Source organism: Ctenocephalides felis, unplaced genomic scaffold (assembly GCF_003426905.1).
Source record: "Ctenocephalides felis isolate EL2017-DRISC unplaced genomic scaffold, ASM342690v1 CF-g0.4_SCAFFOLD_01170, whole genome shotgun sequence".
NCBI lineage: Eukaryota > Metazoa > Arthropoda > Insecta > Siphonaptera > Pulicidae > Ctenocephalides > Ctenocephalides felis.
In genome coordinates this window covers 9,689,245-9,710,775 of record NW_020537324.1, presented here as the reverse complement: position 1 = coordinate 9,710,775, position 21,531 = coordinate 9,689,245, and the positions used below count along the sequence as shown (strand labels likewise).

Here is a 21,531-nt window from a genome sequence, read left to right as displayed (position 1 = left end):
ATACTATATATATACTCTTTAAATGGCTGTAACTCAAAAACTATTTAAGATATCGATTTAAAATTCTGGTATGTTATTTTTAAGGGTATAACCTAGCAAAATATGAAAAAATTGAAAATTCGATTTTTTGAAAATTTCACACTAGTTTTACCCCTTAAATTCAATTATGGAAAAAGTATATAAAAACTGAATAAAACATTGAAAAAAATATATAGTGATTGATTCAATTTTGTAGTACAGTTATTGCAAATTATAAAATTAATATGGACATTTTTATGAATAAAGGTATTTTGAATGTGCTTTTATAAATGGCTTTATTAGATACATATCGATGAGCAGTTAGTATAGCGTTTAGTATTGTCATTGTCTCTTCTGTATACATTTAATACTAGGCTTCACTCATTGGAGCGAACTCTAGTTAATTATTTCTTTTTTTCTTTTTCTTTATTATAATTATTATAATAATTATTATTATTATTGTTTTTATTTATTTATTCAATATTATTATTATTATTATTATTTTTATTATATATTTTTTCTCGTTTGTGTCACAATAGCTTATAAGGTAAATTGTATCTTGATTGCTATTAATAAATAACTATAAAATTTAAATTTTCTGTATACAAATTATATATTTGAGAGATTGTTTTTTTTAACTTATTCATTTATTTTCAGCAGAAAACCAATTATGAAAACAGAGGTCTTCAAAATCATTTCAAAAATAAAGAACTTACTAGAACAAAGGGTCAACTTCACAAATTGTGAAAAATACTCAATCATAGGATATAGATGTTATAATCCAGAACAAGTGGATAAAAACCATTAAAAAAATACAAGGACAATAAAGTAATGATATCGAATAAATATAATTGGACTTTTGGGACGTTTGTAGAATAAAAAGTGTTTTATTTGTGTTAACAGTGTTGTGCCAAATTTGCAACCATGTGGACCACGAGTTTCATAACTGAGGTTCTAATTTTACTAGATGTTTGAAAATACAAATGGATTTAAATGTAAATTTGCGTTGAAAAAGACCTCTTAGTTGACATTAAATTGTTATTCATCTATCTTCATCTGTTTAAGCAGCAAAAAGATACAAGGCTTCACAGGAGCAACCATAAAACTGGAAATGCTAAAGAAGAAACAAACTGCTATGTATTTCATCTTCATTGGTGATAATTAGTTGATCAGGAGAACATTATTATAAAAATCCATCCAAGTTCTTTTAGTGATGAACAGTATTTTTAAAAAGACAAATGTTCGCTTGCGGTCAAATATTTTGCCTGGTGTCGACTCGTAGTGATCTTTCTTTTTTCGTATTCTGAGCTATTTTTTAATCCGTTTTTTTATCTTTTCCAGTGTTTGTGTAGTGTTTTATTAAGGTCTTTATAGTGTTCTAGTGCAGTGATAGTGTCTAGTTGCCGGTTCCTGATTCCTAGTTCCTGGTTCCTGGTCAGCTCTCTTCTGGAAATCACGAGGTAAGACACAGATTTTTTCAAGCACAAATCGATATTTCATAATTTGTTGAAACATTGCTTAATATTTTTTTCTATTTTTCAGACAACAAATTGGTAATCGGGATGTTCCAGAAGAATCGGTGATTTTGAACAAAGGTCAGTGCATTTTTATTCCTAGGCATGATTTCTAAGGGTACGGTCACATGTCTCGTTGTGCGTTCATGAAAATTCGTAAACTAGGCTTTAGTTAGGAACTTCTCAAATAATTATATAATTAATATTTGTTAGCGTAGGCAGACCGTACGCCTTACTAATCCACATTTTTTTTCAGCCTAATAAAATAGTTTTTAAAATAGAAGTGAGTGTAGTAGATTATAAAATTTGCGTAAAACAATTAATAGATTATTAAAACAAGAGTGCTAATTAAATAAATTTTGCATAATTTCGCGTAAAACAAGGTGTGTGTGAGTGAACAATTTGACTGAACAATTTGAACAGTGCAATTTTGCGAAGAAATGCTGACATCCATGCAGCCTGAGGTAAGATCAAGTATACGTACAAAATTTTAAATTAGTGATATTTTTCCACTAGAAACTTAATAATTGGCAAACATATTACATTATAAATCGCAAGGAATTCAAACCAAAACGTATTCGATTTGTATTGATGGGGAGACGTTATGATTAGTTTGTAATATATTAATTTTGTGGTACACAATTAAGTTAGATCGATTCACTTGAAATTTGTTGAAGTAAAATAAAAGTAATTATTTTTGTAAATAGTATTAATCATAAAAAATATGATAATTTAATCAAACCCTTGAAACATTTGTAAAATGTTGCTATACTATATTTCTCAGCCCTGGTGGAGTCAATTTTCACTACATTTTAGGGCATGGGATTATAAAGTTTTGAACGGTCATGTATAATCTGGTGTTTGAAATTAATTGTTCAAATTTTGTCAAAGGTACTTTAATATGTTAATCTTCTTTCCTTAATTGGTCAATGTAAGTACTCTCTTTACCACCCTGCTTTTTTAGGCAACTTAACTTATTTTGACCCAAATTTGACCCAACCACAGACAAATATAGTATATGATACGTTATTACATTATTTATACTTTAGAATATTAGAAAAGAATTATTTATTTATTTGCTACTAAGATAATCCTTGATTGTTATTTATAGTTTTTGTCAAATTATCTAAATCACAGTAAATTTTACGCATAGATAACTCAACAATCATTCACAATGGGACCCCAAGGATATAAAAAATATAAAAAATATCATTTCTACCCTTCCTTGTCATAACAAGATATTCAATTTTTCATACATTCAGGAAAACACACGCGTGTATGTACGAGGGAGACATTCTATTATGCGCCTGGGTAAACTTTGTTATAGTAAGCAAATTATGGCGCGTTGTTTGCATGTGAATCATGCAAATTAGAATGTGTGGACAATTCGTTTGGAAATATTATAGAAGCTAGATACAAAACTAAAATGATTAAAATAACTTTTGGATTTAGTCGAAACAATATTATTTCTGGATTACTTGATTAAAATTTCATATACGTTAGTAGGTAGGTAGTATAGGATTGTTGAATATTGGTAAAAATAAAATTGCTTCGAACTTGAAGCTTTGTTCAAGAGTAGACACTACTTGAAAAATAATCAAGTGTCGTTTTTTTTCCATTGATTTGGCAAAGGTCAAATTCATATGATCTGAAGTGTCCAGTAACTCAATAACATGGCCTTTAATTATAGCAATCTTTTCGAGGACACTTCAGATCTTTTATTTTTATTGTTATAGCTATACACATAATATTTTTTATCTATGCCGTTTTAATAATTTGAACAAACTATGCCCCAGACGATTTCTGATCAACTAATTATTCATCAAACTTTTAAATGATAAAGACGGCTAATTAGGATATCGAAGCAAAGTTAAAGCGAGAAGTCTTGTTGAACTCGAAAAGTCAATTAAAAGATATTGAATTAGTTTGATATTTAAAAATGCTAATTAATTTTCAAGAGCGCTATGTTTTCTTTTCAAGTTACTTATAATTAAGAACTATAACGGCTTAAACAAAAGCAAAACTCTTCAGAAATATTGCATTGACATAAAAATGATTGAAGTTCAATTCTATGTGTAATTTTTAATTTAAATATCTGATTGCGGGACCCTTGGAATATTGTTCAATATAATATTACCTATATAACAATTCAAATTAAAGTCCTAACTAGTGGGGCGCATGGCATCGTGCCATAAGGCAAAATTGCTGGAACTTCCCGTACGAATTTTTTTTTTTAAACCTTAACATTTTTGAAAAATAATTACTCTGAAAAATTAAATTTTTGAGAAACTATACATTTTTGACAAAAATTTACTTTTTTTGAAAAAAGACTTTTTGAAGAAAAGTGTATTTTGAAATATTTTGGAAATTCTGAACTTTTTTTCAAAGCAATCGTACTGCTCTAACTGCATAGAGACTAAAAATCAAAGCGCGTAAGCGCCGCGTTGCCGTCTAACGGATAAGCATTGGTACGGAACCCATAGGAATGTAAACAAAATTTATACTTACTGTTAAAATCTCTATAAAGTATCTGATACGTCGAAGTGCATATGTCTGATGATCATTTTTGACCGCCAGGTGGCATTATTTTTTACATTTTTTACTAGATTTCCGAAACCGCTAGACCAGCTTTCACGAAAATTTGATCAGCTTTTCATCTTGTTAATACAAGTAAAATGTTTTTTGAATTATTCCAATCGGACGCTCTGTTACTGAGTTACCGTGGCTCTTTTTACCCCATATCTTCGGAACGGCTAGACCTGCCTTTGCCAAAAACTAATGAGCACGTCTCATTATCAATACAAATCAAATGTTTTTTGAATTATTCAAATCGCTTCTTCCGTGTTCCCGAAATCATCGACGAAAATTTGTATCCGAACACACATACACACACGCAGACACATACACACACATCCATCCATTTTTTCTAAGGTATGCCAAAATATTCAGATACCTCTGAAACGTGAAGATATATAAAAATTTTCATTACTACCTACGGAAAGTTAAAATTTTTTACAAAACTTAAAATTTGTAATGTTAGAAATCGGGTTTTATTTTAAATCTGTAAACTTTAGTAAAAAAAAATCAAACATGTACACACTATATTATATATTATGTAGAAATCTATAAAATTACTCTTAAATTTGTGTATAATAATTCATACATTTTAGAATAAAATTATATTGAAAAAAATTAAACTTTGACATCAAAATCTTTGTTGCTTTTTACTCCCATACATTATTTAATATATTAAATTAATTAAATGTCATCCATTGGTATCTTTCAAGAAGAGAAGTATTTATGTAAAAAATACAACTGAATTTTTCACTTTTACATCACACATTTTTCTTTTTTTTCACAATGTTACAAACTTTTGATTACATTTCAGTTAGAGAAATTTACCAGACATTTGACATTTTTTATTAACATTGTACATTTTCATATCTCAATCAGGCGGGGGTGTCTGGTATAAAAGATTATGAATAAATTTGCATATATATATCTATATATATACATATATATATATATCTATATATACATATATACATATATGTATGTATATATATATATATATATATATATATATATATATATATATATATATATATATGTAGTCCTGATTCATACTTATTTACAGTTTAATATATTAACATTTGTCTAACTTAAAAAATATTCATTTTTTGAGATATTTTTTTATCTTTTTCTTGAATTTATATTGTTTACTAGTCATCTTTAAATCCTTCGGAACCTCATTATATACTCTTGTGGCGCTCCATATGACATTTCCAAATTAGAAATTTCAATTCCAAATTAGAAATATGTAACTGATCGCAGATATTAATGGATATTAGTAAAAATTTGATCTATTACCATAACAAGATTGTTCGTCGGCGCGAGTGTAAGAAATACCAAATATTCGTAAAGACGTGAAGATTTATCAGGGTGTGCCTGAATAGCCTAAACCAATATATGTGTAATAAATCAATGAACTAATCGATAAGGCAAGGCAAGCGATCCCTGGAGATGTAGAGAACGTATTGCACGGCTGCCGATTGGAATAAAACAAGGCGATATTTCGAACGTTTAGCCCACGATATAGCCGAACCGTAATCGATGCCGTGGAAGTTTGCGTTTAATGGGTCGAATGCACAGCTCGCCGAGATAAGTACGGCTACGATACTGCTACGGCGCTACGCCGAACTGATGACTTGCAGCCAACATTCACCACTTGGCTACGAGATTTTTTTTAGGGATACTTTGCTTTAAAACCGAAAATATTTTTTGCATTATCATAGGATCGTTTATAGAGAATGAGGATAATGATCGATTTCCTAAAATATTAAGCAGTGTATCGTGAATTCGATAGATATAAGGAAATTTACTTCGGAATCACATTGTTAGAAATGTATCGGCAGCTAGTGGTGCATAGCATCGTGCCTTGTGGCAAATTGCTGGAACTTCCCACATCAATTTTTTTTAAATATAATATTTTTTTTTGAAAACTTTGAAGAAAATATATTTTTTAGAACTTCGATTTTTTTTTTTTTTGAAATTATTTTTTTACAATTTGATTTTTTTCACAAACTTAAACTTGATTCGCAGCCTAACGGAAAAACATTAATATAGAACCCATAGAAATGCAAACAAAATCTGTACTTATTATTGAAACCTCTATGAAATATTTGATAATTTGATGTGCATATGTCTGATGACCATCTTTGACCTCCAAATAATTTTTTTTAACTTTTTTTATGGGATCTACAAAACCGCTGAAAATTCCTTCTTCAAAATAGTCTGCACGTCTCCCCATTAATACAAATCGAATGCCTTTTGAATTATACAAATCGAATGCCTTTTGAATTATACAAATCGGTTGATCCGTGTTTCCAAATCGTCGACGAAAATTTGTATCCGAACACGCAAAGATACTCAATTTCATCTAAAGTATGTCAAAATGTTCAGAAACCTTTAAAACGCAATGGTACATAAAAATTTTCATTTTCGATTTTTTGCGATTACTATAACTTACCCTAGATTAATGATATTTTTTTCTTCATATAATTACGAAGACTAAAATAATGGGTACGGTCGCATTTTTTGAGACCGACCACTTTATCCCGTAGAATTAAAACTTTGACATTTTTTTATTTTTTGCTTTGTTTTATATTCACAAAATATTGATTAATATCTTGTAAAATTTATAGCAAAAATATTGGTTTCTATTTTTATGGCTCTTGAAAATCGTATAAAATTTGAGCTTCAAGACCAAGATACTGCCTTATCTTAATCCAATTAAGTTAGTAATATAGACATTTTTATTACAAACTGTCAGAATATATATGAAAGTCAATATGTTTAATCAAACTCGAAGCAAACTAAAAAATAAATAACTATAATAATGTATATTCTACTTATGCAGTAGATATATAAAGTTCATTCCATATTTGATTTCCTAACGAGAATATATTTATGTAATCTGTCTTGTATGCAGGCATTCATGCGGATGCTTTTATAAGAAATATTGAGCTTCGCGAACCGTATCATTCGAGAAATCTAGACTTCAGTTTTACAAGTGCAATTAAAAGTTACAGAAAACTCGAACGAGAGACTTTGAATAGAATAATACAATATTAACTGATATAAAATTTTATTAGTTAAGGTATATCCGTGCTGAATTTCTGGTAGAAAATCTCTACTAACAATCTAAATTGCTTTTATGACCATCCTTCGGCATTTAATGTAGAAATCGCCAAAAAAATTCCAGAACATATTTTATACCTTTTCGTTATAATTGCGTTAATACGAGCGAGTTTTAATTCCTTTTCTGTCTTTGTAATTAAATGCTAAAAAAAACTTCAGCGTTTTGTTATTCATATAATTAATGATTTTTCTTCTATAATTCTTGAATAACTTGATAATATTTTTCGCATTAACGCATCGATCTTTTACGAGCAATTGAATTAATTGCCTTGCTTCATTATTTTTAATTGAAGGCTTGGAATTAAATTATTTATCCATTTATAAAAGACATATGGAATTATTGAAATAACTTATTACGAAAGTATTATTAAGAGAGGTATTTGTGAAGAGTCATTATTTCTTTAATAATTGCCTTTAAATGCTGCTATCTGAAGGAATTTGAGAATGGGTGGAATAGCTAGTACATCATTATATTTTTTTGCCTATTTATAATGTATATATATATATATATATATATATATATATATATATATATATATATTAATTTGGAAATATGAACAAACAACACTCTTTTTTGCACTTATTTAATAAATAATAATTTTCACAAACGTTTTGAGAATAGGTTTGTCTCATCATCAGTGTGTTATAATTTAAAATTTAAAATATGGAAACCTAAATTAGCATTATGTGTTATCCGTTACAAGTCGTTCAAAATACTGAAAATTATTATTTAATAAATTAGTGCAAAAAAGAGTGTTGTTTGTTCATATTTCCTAATTAATATCTATTTATCCACTCAGAATACAATTGTTATATTTTATATATATATATATATATTAGGCTAGCCAAATTGGGCGACAAGATTGATTGTAACTATTATGAAAAAACAAAAGAAAAATAATTATCCCATGCAGATTGAAAATAGTGATCTCATAAGTAAAACCTAGAGTTTTCGAAAAAAAAATTAAAGTGAGAGAATTTATTAAACTATAATTCAAATTCTTCAAAATTCGTCGAATTTGAAATGGTCCTTTAATAAAAATGTTCTAAAGTGCCATTAAAAATTTACAAATTTTACCAAGATTGTAAAATGATACAGCATTTGTTAGTTTTACCTTTTCAATTTTTTTTCTAATACATTGCGAAAATTCAAATTTTAACAACTATTCGAAGAAACTTCTGGAAATCCAAAATCGATAATAAATTACAGATAGCGCGATGATTTTCAAATTGAAAATGGTTTATTTATCACAATACATCAACATATTTTTGTTTAATTAAATTAAAAGCATTGAAACAATTTATCTAGTATTACCAAGGCAAATATTGCAACTACGGTGGGAGTGCATTTCATACAGTTGAATGCACTTTTTACACAGAAATCGGTCATATTCTGATTTCATTTAAATTAATATACTATAACTGTTGTATATAATAAAATAAATAAATATTAAGTATTAAGTACAGTAATACAGCAAGTTTACATTTGATTTTATTATTTTATCTACGTTTTAATTTGGCAATACATCTCTAGTAAAATAATTTATCTATTTAAGGTTTTATTATAATACACTATTATTTCACAGTATTTATATCCAAATAATCCTGGTATAAAAAGGTATCATTACAAAGCTATGTGCGACCGTACGTGCAAGACCACCCGATTTATAAACAGGACAAAATCCTAGTTGAAAAAAGGCATTTTTCCGAGCTTAAAACTACTCGGATGAATTGTATTTTCATTTAACCTTTAGTAGACAATCCAGTAACAAAGTCGGGGAGACTGCAGCATGATTCACAGGCAAATCATTTACATAAAGCCCATCTTTCTATAAGGAAGAAAGAGAGCGAGCGTTATGGGCTGAGTAAGGAAACACTACACAGAATAAATACACTGCGCGCAACAAAATGCAATTCTAGTCCGCAGGCCAACCGACTGCTCATAATTCTAATTAAAATGACAACTGGGGCAACGGGATGCGCTTCTCAAAATTACATTAATAAATACTAAGGAATACTTAATTGATTTAGTTAAGAAATTATTCACTTTTCGAAGAAAAAGTTAAGGTTTTTGCCAAAACATCCGATTTGCTAATTTTGTGTTTGAGCCATTATGAATCGAATAAGACCTAAATTAGAAAAAGTATGTATGTATATGTGTGTGTGAGTAAATTTTTGACTCCTCGTCGACGTTTGCTCAAAAATTGCTGGACTGATTTTAAAAATTTAAAAGCCATTCGATGTAACTCAATAGGGACTATAATTTGTCAGTTTTGTGCAACGATCGGCCAAGCCGTTTCTTTGTTAATAGCAGAAAAATGAAATTTTGCATCCAAGTTTTACCCTACAATCCTAAATAGATTTTAAAAATTTAAAAACCTTTCGAAAGATACTGGAAGGAAATCGTGCTGATTAGTGTTTGGTAAAGATCGGTCGGGCTGTTTTCTTGTAATTAACTGTTAAAAAAAACTTTTTCGACGATTTTCAAAAAAAATTCAATTATCGTTTTATAGAACATATACTATAATGTTACAGTCTTACGACAAGTTGTTTAATTTCAAATATACAACAAATTTAAAAAAATCTCATAGTAAATATTTGTGCCAAATGACGCTTTTATGATGTAATAAGTCGAAAATTTGAATTTCACAAATTTAAAAGTGATTAAAATAATTTTCATAAAAAAAAGATTTGCGAAAATGGCTTTGGATTTAGCAAAGAAGTAAGTGAACAGTCTACTATGCTTTTCTAATTGTTTGAAAAATGTTACCACTAATTTAAATCATTATATAATATCAAAGACCATGTATATGATATATATATATGATATTCAGTTTTCAGGGCAATACATCAATTAAAAAATTTGTATGACTTTAAAACATTTTTATTTATTCCATACGTTTCGACACATTGTTTTGTGTCATCTTCAGTGGACTATGTAATTGAATTAATCCTAATTATTTCATATTATAAATGTTCACAATGCACAATCCTAATTATTTCATATTATAAATGTTCACAATGCACAATCCTAATTATTTCATATTATAAATGTTCACAGTGCACTAAAAAACCAATCCTTGTCATTTTAAGTTGAACAATATATAAATTTTTGACTGAGATTTTTATGAATTTGTGAAGTACATCACGCCGTACATTTCTGTGCTCCGATGTACGGGTGACTACTCAAGTACTTGATACCATGGATATCAAGTTCATTCATTGATGGCCTACGAAAATTGGTTGAATTATATACATTAATTTATATTTTACGATTTTAGGACACACAAGCACGTGTCTGCGCAATATAATTAATATAATTGCAGATAATTGAAATGTGTTTGAAATTTAAATGTGCGTACTTTGGTTTACGGGGATTTAATGTATTTGTAATTAATAAGTATCTATAAAGTGTTTTGAAGTTAAACTTATTACGTGTTATTTTGCATTAAATCCCGTTTCTATGTTTTTATGAAAATCAGTTATCCCTTATAAACATTCTACAAGCTCCGCATCAACTCCGGTAATGAAAACAAATTTAGACTGTTAATCTCTGATTATAAAATAATTACTCACATAGGTAGCTCTAATTTAATTGCACTTACGCACATATTTTTAATTAACTTGTGCATCACCGAACAACACAATGCCTCCCGAACAAAAAATAGTCTAGTCTCAAATAATATCACAAATGACTGACTTTCGTTAAACTATCATTTGTAACTCAACAATTCTCCATCGGAATCCTTTAATTAAATCCTTAATTGTTTTTAGTCCGGCAAGCTGATTAGAAATCGAGTTCATTGCTTTTTTTCTAACGGTGTCGTACTTTAGCACCAAAGTAATTTCCAATGCGCGCAAAGAAATTATCGTCGCTTGCTATAATGTCCTGTAATGTCGCATTTAATTAATGACATAAACCTTTGGTGACAAATCGCTGCAAAATCGATATAAAAGCATTTAAAACGTAAACCGAGCGGTAAATTTGGAACGAATGAATAGACCTAGTTGTAAGTAGGTGTGAAATTAGATAATAAACATACGATGCATTTTTGTGGAAGGGCAACGGGTTACTTAAATTAAAATCAAATCATATATATACCTATATATATATATATATATATATATATATATATATATATATACATATAAGGGTATATTATATATATATAAGGGTAAATTGGTGTGTGAGTATCATATCATTATCCGAAATTAAGGTATCATAACAAGAGCAAATATTTAATAAATTAAGCAACTCAAATATAAGATATATGCATATTGACACAACGTGCAGGTTACAAAGGTTACAGGGATCATTTTATTAGGGGTCGACCTCTGCATAATAGATACCGTAAGGTTTTTCTCTCGACAAAGGTTGTGACCATGTATGCCGCCAGCAAGAATCCGAATTTTAGATTTATTTCCTTTTGAACGCAATATATTTTCGGCTTACTGACTATTAAAAGATCTCTACATGGACCACCATGTCAAAATGAGTTTCTAAATCAATATTTAACTAAGCGAATAATTATCAAAAGGTTGAGGCCATGTGGGAATATCTAATATATTCACATATTGCAAAATACATGTTACGAAGAATAAAATAATTAAGTAAAGGAGACTTAATTTGGCTTTTATTTATAGTTAATGATTATAGTTTTTTTTGAACATTGCAAGATAAATTCAAAGATAACATTTTCTCACAAGCTTTTTTGACATTTTCAAAAGGTATAGAAATAGTAAGTATTACTCGAGCATTTAGCCACCTACATTGTTCTATACAATCATATATCCTATACAATCTTCTTCATATAATCCTATTCTTTCTATACTTTTTAACTTAAGGAATTTTAGGATGAGCGTAGTACATACAAGTATTACATAAAGTCTATAAAGAAGACTCTGTAAAAATTTTAAATTTCGTAGTAGAAGTTACGAAATCGTGGGAATTGTACCGAAGAAGACATTTCCGAGAAAAACGTTCAAAGTTTGCAGAAGAAGAAAATATTTAGCTTTTTAAAAACATGCAAAAAACACCAATTTAAAAAATTTCTAGACCAGAATACAAACCATTTATACAAAGAAACTGATATGTAAAGTCGTATTGAAATTGTGATGCATGTGCTTAATAATAGTCACATGCTTAAAATGAATTCTTTAATGTAAAGAAATATCTGTATCAATGAATAATTTACAATAAACACGTATATTATATTAATATTATTAGTATTTTGTAATATTACTATGGTATAAATAAATCAGTAAATTTTGCATTTTTGATAAGAATTTTATTAATTATGATTGTAAGTAGTAAGTAATCTTGCCAAATAACCCTCGTTCTTGATAAAAACTCTGCAGAATTCAAGGAAACCTGTACATCCATCTAACTCGTTCTATATTAAAACCGTTTAACCTCTGACCTATATTATGTGGACTTCAAATATTGTCAGTGATACTACTTTAATAAAAAATACTTTGGTGTTAAAAAACGCATTATTAAATATAAAAATCCTCTACATAATATAGTATAAAAAATTGACTTCAAAGCAGTTTTTTATTGCAAAACTATGTGTATTTTTCCTTAAGACAAGTTGCGGTATCTGAAAATAATGTACACAATGAACGAGAATGTAATATTTTGAATTTTGTAAATTACTGCAAAAAAATTCTTCAAATGCTTATTGTTTAAAAACGAATTTGTCAAAAATTAATTGATCGACCAAAAACTGTTATATTTTCAATACATTTTGAGTTTTTTAATTGATTTAGGATTTTTTTTGAGTACAATTACGTCCTAAGCTATCAAAAAAAGCTCTGCTAATTTTTACACTAAAGAGAATTATTTTACATGTTCGTGGACGTGAATGTTATGGCATTTATTTCATCGTGTAGCAGAATGACATAAATGCTATAGCATTTAAATTTCAAAGTCAATTATTGTGAATTTAATTTTATACAACTATACGTTATTTTAATTTTTATAACTGTCAAGGTATTAAATAACTAATTCTTTATGTATTTTTGTATTATCTTATCTTCTTCCATAGTCACTAATTAGCTTGAGAAACATATTGCGTGAAATAAAACTGTGATAGTAGACGTGGATGCTATAGCATTTATCGTATAAAATGATTAGAATACGATAATCTGACATAAAAAATGTTTATTATTCGTGGGCGTGAATGCTATGGCATTTATTTCCATCGTGATGCAGAATGATATGAATGCTATAGCATTCTAATTTCAATTCTAAGTCAATTATTATGAATTTAATTTCATATAACCTTACGTTTTTGTAATTCTTGTACCGTTAGTCAAGGTAATGACTAACTGAGTCTTTCCCTGGTCCCTAACTACCTGGTGCAAGCAGATTGTGTAAAATAGAAGGGTAATACTTGACGTGAATGCTATAGCATTCATCTTAGAAACGAATAAAATACAATAATCTTACTACTTTTATAAAAGCTGTTTCAACAAATTTTCGATACCACAACCTATTTAAAAATTAGCCAACTATTAATTTTGGTACCTTGCTGAAACTTTTACTGCTCGCGAACGTGTACATAAGGAAGCATATATAACTAACAACAAATATTATTAGAATTTTTAATTTTTAATAATAACCTAACATGTATTATTTGAATTTTTTCATATGCATTCACACATATGCGTTCTTCATTCGAATCAATAGAATATAAAAATAGCTTATAGGTTGGCCTGGAAAAAATAAACTTCTCCTTCAGGAAATGACTTACTACTTCATTACTAAATGTTACTATTAATAAAACAAAGTTTACTTACATCGACATTGATTCCATGAATCGGGAACACTTTCATGCTCGGATTTTCCTTGGGTGTGAATCGATAGAACTCCCTGCGATCCTTGTACCATTTTATGGAGTACAGGTTGTCGTCCTCTATGTCGTATAAGCAGCGCAGCGTCAGCGAGTCGCCACGGCGGACCGCAGTCGGTACGGACACTCGAACGTCTCTCAGAGCCTCGCATTCCGCTGCAGGGTAGAAGGCAGAATTAGTACTCAATATTTCAAGAGCTCTCTTATTGTTGGAAAATCTCGAAATATTCGAATGGAAATATCGGAATCGTCTTATGAAATATTTCTTATGGTATAATAGACATATTTAGTACTTTTGTATTTATGCAAATTCATATGGGTCATTGATGAGGGGTAGGGGGGAGGTGTTGAGCTTATGGGTATAGCCTTTTACTTGAAAATATAGATAGCAATATGTTTCCAAGTAAAAATAGCCCTTGACCGGCATTGCTGCACCAATAAAAAGTCAGCCCTATTGGATTAATTCTAATAACAAAAATCATCAAATATGGATGTATTAACCATTGGGTTACCATCTAAATATACGTAGTAAGGAGAAGTTTCAGCCGAACAGATCATAGGACGTAAGGTTCTGATTGCTGTTAAAAAATATAATAAAAAAAATGGAGAAATTGAGTGTAACTATTTGAAATATCGGAAACGACTTATAAGATATATCTTTCATAATATACTAGATGGGAGGTGTTAAGCATATAATTAATGGAGTAATTGAACGTAACTGTTTGAAATATCTGAATAATCTTATAGAATACTTTTTTCAGTTGTGTACTAGAAATGGGTACAGAAATTTTATGAGAAAGATAATTAATTAATTGATTTATTGCGAGTAACAATTTATAATACGTTTTTTTGGTATCAATTAGTAAAATCAAAATTTAGTTTGTCATTTTTAGGAATATTTGAAATATCAAATCAAGTTTAATTCTAATCTTACGTTCTTTCACAACCTTAAAGGCTCTTATTGTTGAGAAATTTCTAAATATTATCATGGATATATCGGAATCGACTTATGGAAAATCTCGTTTGGTTGTATTAGAGACATGTATAATATTTTATATCAAATCAAGTTCATATAGTGTTGGGGATCAGGAAGGGGGAAGTGCTGATCGTATGGGTATAGAAAATTTATGATAATGATAATTAATCAGTCATTGGGTGTAACTATTTAAAATACGTCTTTTTATAGTGAGCATTAATCAATTAAATTTAAATTTAATTTTATAAAAAATAATTTTTATTTTTGATCTCACGTTCCTACACAACCTATAAAAAATGATTTGGTTTAAATGCTACAGAATCGAAAGCAGAACTAATACTAAATGTTTTTAAGGCTATTATTGGCAGTAAATCTCTTATTGACTTAAAAAATATCTGTTTCAGTTATTTCACTAAACGTATTTAGAATTTTATATTTAAGCAAACTCATATGATATTGTGGATTAGGAGAGAGGGGGGTGTAAAGCATATAGGCATAGAAAATTAAATGTTGAGTAATTGGGTGTAACTATTCAAAATACGTCTGTGTATAGAGCTAATTTAATTAGTAAAATTTGAAATTAATTTAATGTCATTTCCAGTATATACAAATCTTCTATCAAATTAAGTTAAAAACTGATCTTACTGATCTTGTTCATAATCACCTGACTAACAGTTGACCTGTGTATCAATAATTTCATGCATATATAAATCAATGATAATAATTTGTAATGATCATTTTTGACCACCAAATGTCATTTTTCTAACGTTTTTCACTGCAGCCTAGAAGCAGCTGGGCCTGCTTTAAAAAAAAAAAATCGAAACTTCTCTATTTCGTCAATGCAAGTAAAATGTTTTATGACTTTCAAATCATTCAAATCGGATGCTTGCTCAAAAATATAAAAAAATTGTTATTTTTTGCACTTTTTGGCCTGTATCTCCAAAACGGATGGACCTGTCTGTGTCCAGAAACTAATCAGCAAGTCCTCGCAACAATATGATTTGCACATTAATTGAATCATTCTAATCAGATGATATACTAAACCTGCAATTTTTTTCACACATTTAGCTTTGAATTTCTAAAACGGCTGGATCTGTCTTTGTCAAAAACTAAGCTCCACTCCCGTCATTACGAATTGAATGAATCTTTTGAATCATTCAAACCGGCTGAGCGGTGCTCCCGAAAACACACAGGCATACACACTCATACACGTTTTCTAAGGTATGACAAAATGTTCACAATCCTTTGAAATGTAAAGATATGCAAAATTTTTTATTTTAGATTTTTGGACAATTATTATAACTTACTACACAAAAAGTTAATTAATATTGAATACCTAAATGATTAATATACAATATCTAAATAATGCACAATACAGTAAAAGATACCTATTTCTAACGCATTGATATTTTTGTATATCCATATTGTCCAAGTGGCATTTTCTCTGAACGTATTACTTATATTATCAGTAATTGAGGTGAATTATTCGATCGCATTAAATATTCTAATTAAAAGTTTATCATCAGAATATTTAAAACTAAGTGAACAATTAATAATCCTGAGTGAACTGTCAACTCTTTCCAGCATTTTCATCTATCGTGTTTTACGTCGCAATAACTTTGTGTTTAACTAGCGCCGTTATTAGGTAAAGTCATGTTTTTCTGTAATGTGTGTAACAAGCTATTAATTATTTTATAAGGGCATTAACAGAGCAAATATTTACCACACATCTGTGGTTAATGAGTTTATGTCACGATAATCGGCTTTTGTACAAACAGTTATATAAACGATATTAACAGTCATTTACCTCGCATTAATTTCCGTTTAAATCGTGCGTTTGCATTCAAACATTTTGCATATAAAATAATTATATTAAAATTAGGCCCATGAAGTGACAACTCGGATTTTACAAAATTCGGTGTATAATTGTGTAATTATCATGCAAATTAACAATAATAAATTAAACATTCGCTCATTATTTAATAATAACCCATTTGATATAGGTACGTTATTGTTCTATTGAAATTGGTTGAGTTATCATTTTAATTAAAGTGGATAACGTTACAGTTAATATTTTTGTAAAAATGATTTATATTTCTACTTAAATAATTCTATTTTTTTTTTTTTTTTTTATTTGAACAGCAATCAGAACTAATGGGTTCTATGGGCTGTTGTGAGTAAGATCTTACAAACTACGTTTGTTTTATTACAGATGGCAACCCAAACAGTTGGCACATCTCTGTATGATAAATTTTTATTACAATCTCTGTAATAGGGCAAGTATGGTGCAACAATGCCGGCTGAGGGCTATTTTCACTTGGAAACATATTGCTATCTATATTTCCAAGTGAAAATCGTTGTCAATGTTGCCTGACAACAGGCTGCTCGAAGTGGGTATCGAACTCGGGACCTCTGAAACAAGTCCCATCGCTCTTAACCGCTTACCTACGGGCGAGCCCCTATTCTAATATGAATAATGATTTATATTTTTACTTAAATGATTTATATTTCGTAAATCGAAAATGTGATAGAACTAGTTGTAGATGGCATCTTGTCATAATTTATAAACTTCGCGACGTGTGTAAATAATCGTTTCAATCATTAAGAATTGAGTTTTAGCGAATTTTAAAATTTTTACGATAGCATCATGATATTCTGAAGCAACCGATTAATTCGAATTGTAATACATTTTTATATTTTTTATAAGACCATCAAATTTGAAGATATTTAAAATTTGTTTAAAAAACATACAAATTATTGACAAAAAATTTAATGTCAAATTTAAGCTAATATACACTCACATACAAATTTTCTTCTTCCTATTTTGGTGTCACACGATTCAGAATGACTTGAAATTAATTCGGTAATTTGGATTTTCGAATGCCAGTTCTTTTTGGGTTTATCAAATGGCTTTTTAATGTTTGGTATCTGTGTACCCTCTTTGAACATATTGACAAAAATTTAAGGTCAAATTTAAGCTAATATACATTCACATATAAATTTTCTTCTTTCTACTTTAGTATCAAACGATTCAGAATGACTAGAAATTAATTTCGTAATTCAGATTTTCCAAGGCTGGTTCTTTTTGGGTTTTATCAAAGGGCTTTTTAATGTTTGGTATCTGTGCACCCTCTCTATGAAAATATCGACAAAAATTTAGGGTCAAATTTGAGCTAATATACGCTCACATACTAATTTTCTTCTTCCAATTTTAGTGTCAAACGATTCAGAATTGATTCGGTTGAAATTAATTCGGTAATTCGGATTTTCGATTGCTGTTTTTTTTGGGTTTTATCAAATGGCTTTTAAATGTTTAATATCTGTGAACCCTCTTTGAAAACATTGACAAAGGTCAAATTTAAGCTAATATACACTCACATACAAATTGTCTTCTTCCTACTTTGGTATCAAACGATTCAGAATAGCTTGAAACCATGGTAGTTTGGATTTTCTGGCAAGAGCCTAAACTTCTCTATCGGGGAAATAATCTTACAAATTGTGTGAATCATTATATACGATTTTTGTAAATAATTTGAGATTTACTATGTCTCAAAATTTTTTTATATAATATGTTTGAATATCATTGTCGAACGAAGAAATTTAGAATTTTGATTAATTACGAACCCAACAGATTTTTTAGTAAATAAACGTAACTTCAAAACAGAAATGGATTTATTTAGGCATGAAACGGTTTTATAAGAGCTTTAAATCGGATAGTATAGAGAATATCTATAATGACATACAAGATTTTTCTAATAATTAATTTTTGCTGGATTTAAAAAAATTGAGGAGCTAATAATTTTATTCCCATTTTTCTCGTTAGGCACGCATTTGATTAGACACAGCGCTTCTCGAAATCTTTTATAATGTGATTTTTACCATGCAGCAAGTATTATAGTATTATCAGTTTCAATTTCAATTATCATTTCGAGCATGGTAGTAGTAGGCAGGTGGGTCCTTGTATAGGTTTAATGATCACAATAGGAGTTCATATATATGCTATATCCGGAACATTGGAGATTGCACGTACACGTCTGAATGCACCCTGTACCCTGCACCCGAAACGCATGGTGGGTTAATTGAAATTCTCTGTATGAGTGTTGAGAAGCCTAGTAAACCAGGATTAGCGTCCTGGTCATTTCCTGGCTGCTGGGACACAAAGTAAAGTCCCGACGACTCATACATATTATGCCGGCCATAGGATTTGCACAACCGAGCGGCATACGCGGTGCTGTATACAACTCGAGGTCGTATTACCCATCGTAAATGTGCATCAGAATGTTTTGATTTTAATACGTTTGTAAAACCAAAAGCTTTTATATGATGCAAAGGCATAAAACTAAAAGCTCGGAGCTATGTGGGAAGTTGAGCATTTATTTCAAGACCATCGGGGTTATGTAGATCCGGTAGATAAAACTAGAGAAAATTTTATAATCATTGAGATACAAATGAATTGTTGTAAATGTATTGGATTTGAGAACTTTGATAAGTAATAAAATTTATACCCATTACAATAAGCATACACGTTCAAATTTATTTTATGGTACAAGGAAATAAGTCTAAAAGCTTGGATATATGTGAAAAGTAGAGCTTTTATATCAAAATCATCCGGGTTTTGAAGATTCGGTAGATAAACCAAGAGTGGTTTTTAATAACTATGGAGAAACTGATTATATATTGTGAATATATTTAATTTAACATGTTTAAAACATATTTATAGAAAGGTTAACGTAACTTTAACTTGTATCCACTCATGCATATTTTCAAACTTTTTTGATTTTTATTTGATGTAATTCTGGAAGATTCTTTACATGTATATCATCCAAAATAAAAATGACTGTGATTATATATATATATATATATATATATAAACAAAGTCTAGTAATCAGGCATATCATAAATAAACAACAAATTTCTTTCAAAAATTTATTTTACATCCATACGTTTTGGCTATAATCCTAGCCTTCATTTCAGTAGAAAAATTAGTTAATCCTAGTGCTAAATTTATATATATATATATATATATATATATATACACACACATATATATATATATAAATATATATATATATATATATATATATATATATATAAATACTTAATTCTTTTAAAGTGTGTCAAGGGAAATCGAATAGTGTTAATGAATAAAGAAATACAGTAAATACTGTAGTAATAAGGAAAAAATTTGCCGAAAAACTACTTGCCATTAGTTACCTTGATTTTTTTTATAGTTAACAGCTCTAGAAAAGTCAAATTATTTAAAATTATTTATACTCAAGGGGTGATATATGTTAAATTCTGAGTAAGAATAATGTAATGTCAATGTTAATAATGCCAAAAAATAACTAAGATTTACCAAAGAAGATTAAGATTAAAATGTTCAAAATAAATATTAAAAAAATATTATTTTGTCGGATGACTGTTCAAAAAATATCAATTTACCTAAAGTTTTTATTTAACTACTGATATATGCAAAAATCTAAGTAAGAAATATGATAACCATATTTTTGCTAAAAGGCAACTAAGATTCACCAGAAATTAAAATATTAAAAATAAATAACATAATACATTAATTTTAAGAGATAACAATTCAAAAAATATCAATTTTTCAAGAACCTGTAACTTTGTAGTTGCAAGGTTAAAAGTTTTACTTCTATGCCATAGAAAAGCTACATGAGAATTGCTTGTTTGTAAAATATATAACATCACATTTGTTCAAAATCCTGAATCTGGTATGAAACACAAGTATCTGCTTTAAAATCAATATGTTGCCGAAATTTTGTTCGAATGCTTCAAATAGTATAAGAATATTTAGAATTAAATGGACTAAATCTAAAATTTGATAAAAGTAATGATATCTTCAAATTTCAACTATTACCTTGACACTTTTCTGTAATTGCAATGATACTGTTGATCAATAGATCCCAATAACGTATATCATTAAAAACACCTAAACAATTAAGAAAAAACAACGCCATTACTCATCTTTATTTATTTATTTAATATGATCTATTCTTTACCGACGATTATACCTTGAACATTGTAAATTATAATCGAAAATCGCCCATATGATAAAACTTTATCCAAGGCTATAAGAATGAGTTATTTCTTTTAGAAAATGTGAAAGCGTCGCAATTTTTATTGTTCCATAAAATAAGTTGTAAACTTGTCATTGTTATTGTTAAATCGAATTTCGAAGCCACTGGCGTGGAACAGATTTAACTATAAACGAGGTATTGAAAAACTTTACTGTTTTATTCTTCATCTGTTACGTAGTAGGCACTTTATTACAGGAAAAGTAATACTCGTATATGAGTAATATCATTTGATAATAGGGAAAATAATTAACTTTTAAAGTAAATAAATAATCGGTACTACTCAAAAATGATAATTACACTAATTGGTAATTGTTCATAATAGAACTGCTGTTCAATTTAACATTCCATTAAGTTTTTTTTAAATTACAACT

General features: G+C 28.7%; 1 protein-coding gene across 1 annotated transcript in view; it reads right to left on the bottom strand.

The window, feature by feature from the left end:
- LOC113366141 overlaps positions 1–21,040 on the bottom strand; it is a 109,051-nt gene extending 88,011 nt beyond the window's left edge. The window contains exons 1-2 of the mRNA XM_026607701.1: positions 20,941–21,040; positions 14,034–14,242 (exon numbers count right to left, since the gene is read on the bottom strand). Of these exons, the coding sequence (XP_026463486.1) occupies positions 14,034–14,242; positions 20,941–21,040 (309 nt within the window). The remainder of the gene's footprint in view (positions 1–14,033; positions 14,243–20,940) is intronic.
- Between the last annotated feature and the right edge of the window lie 491 nt (positions 21,041–21,531).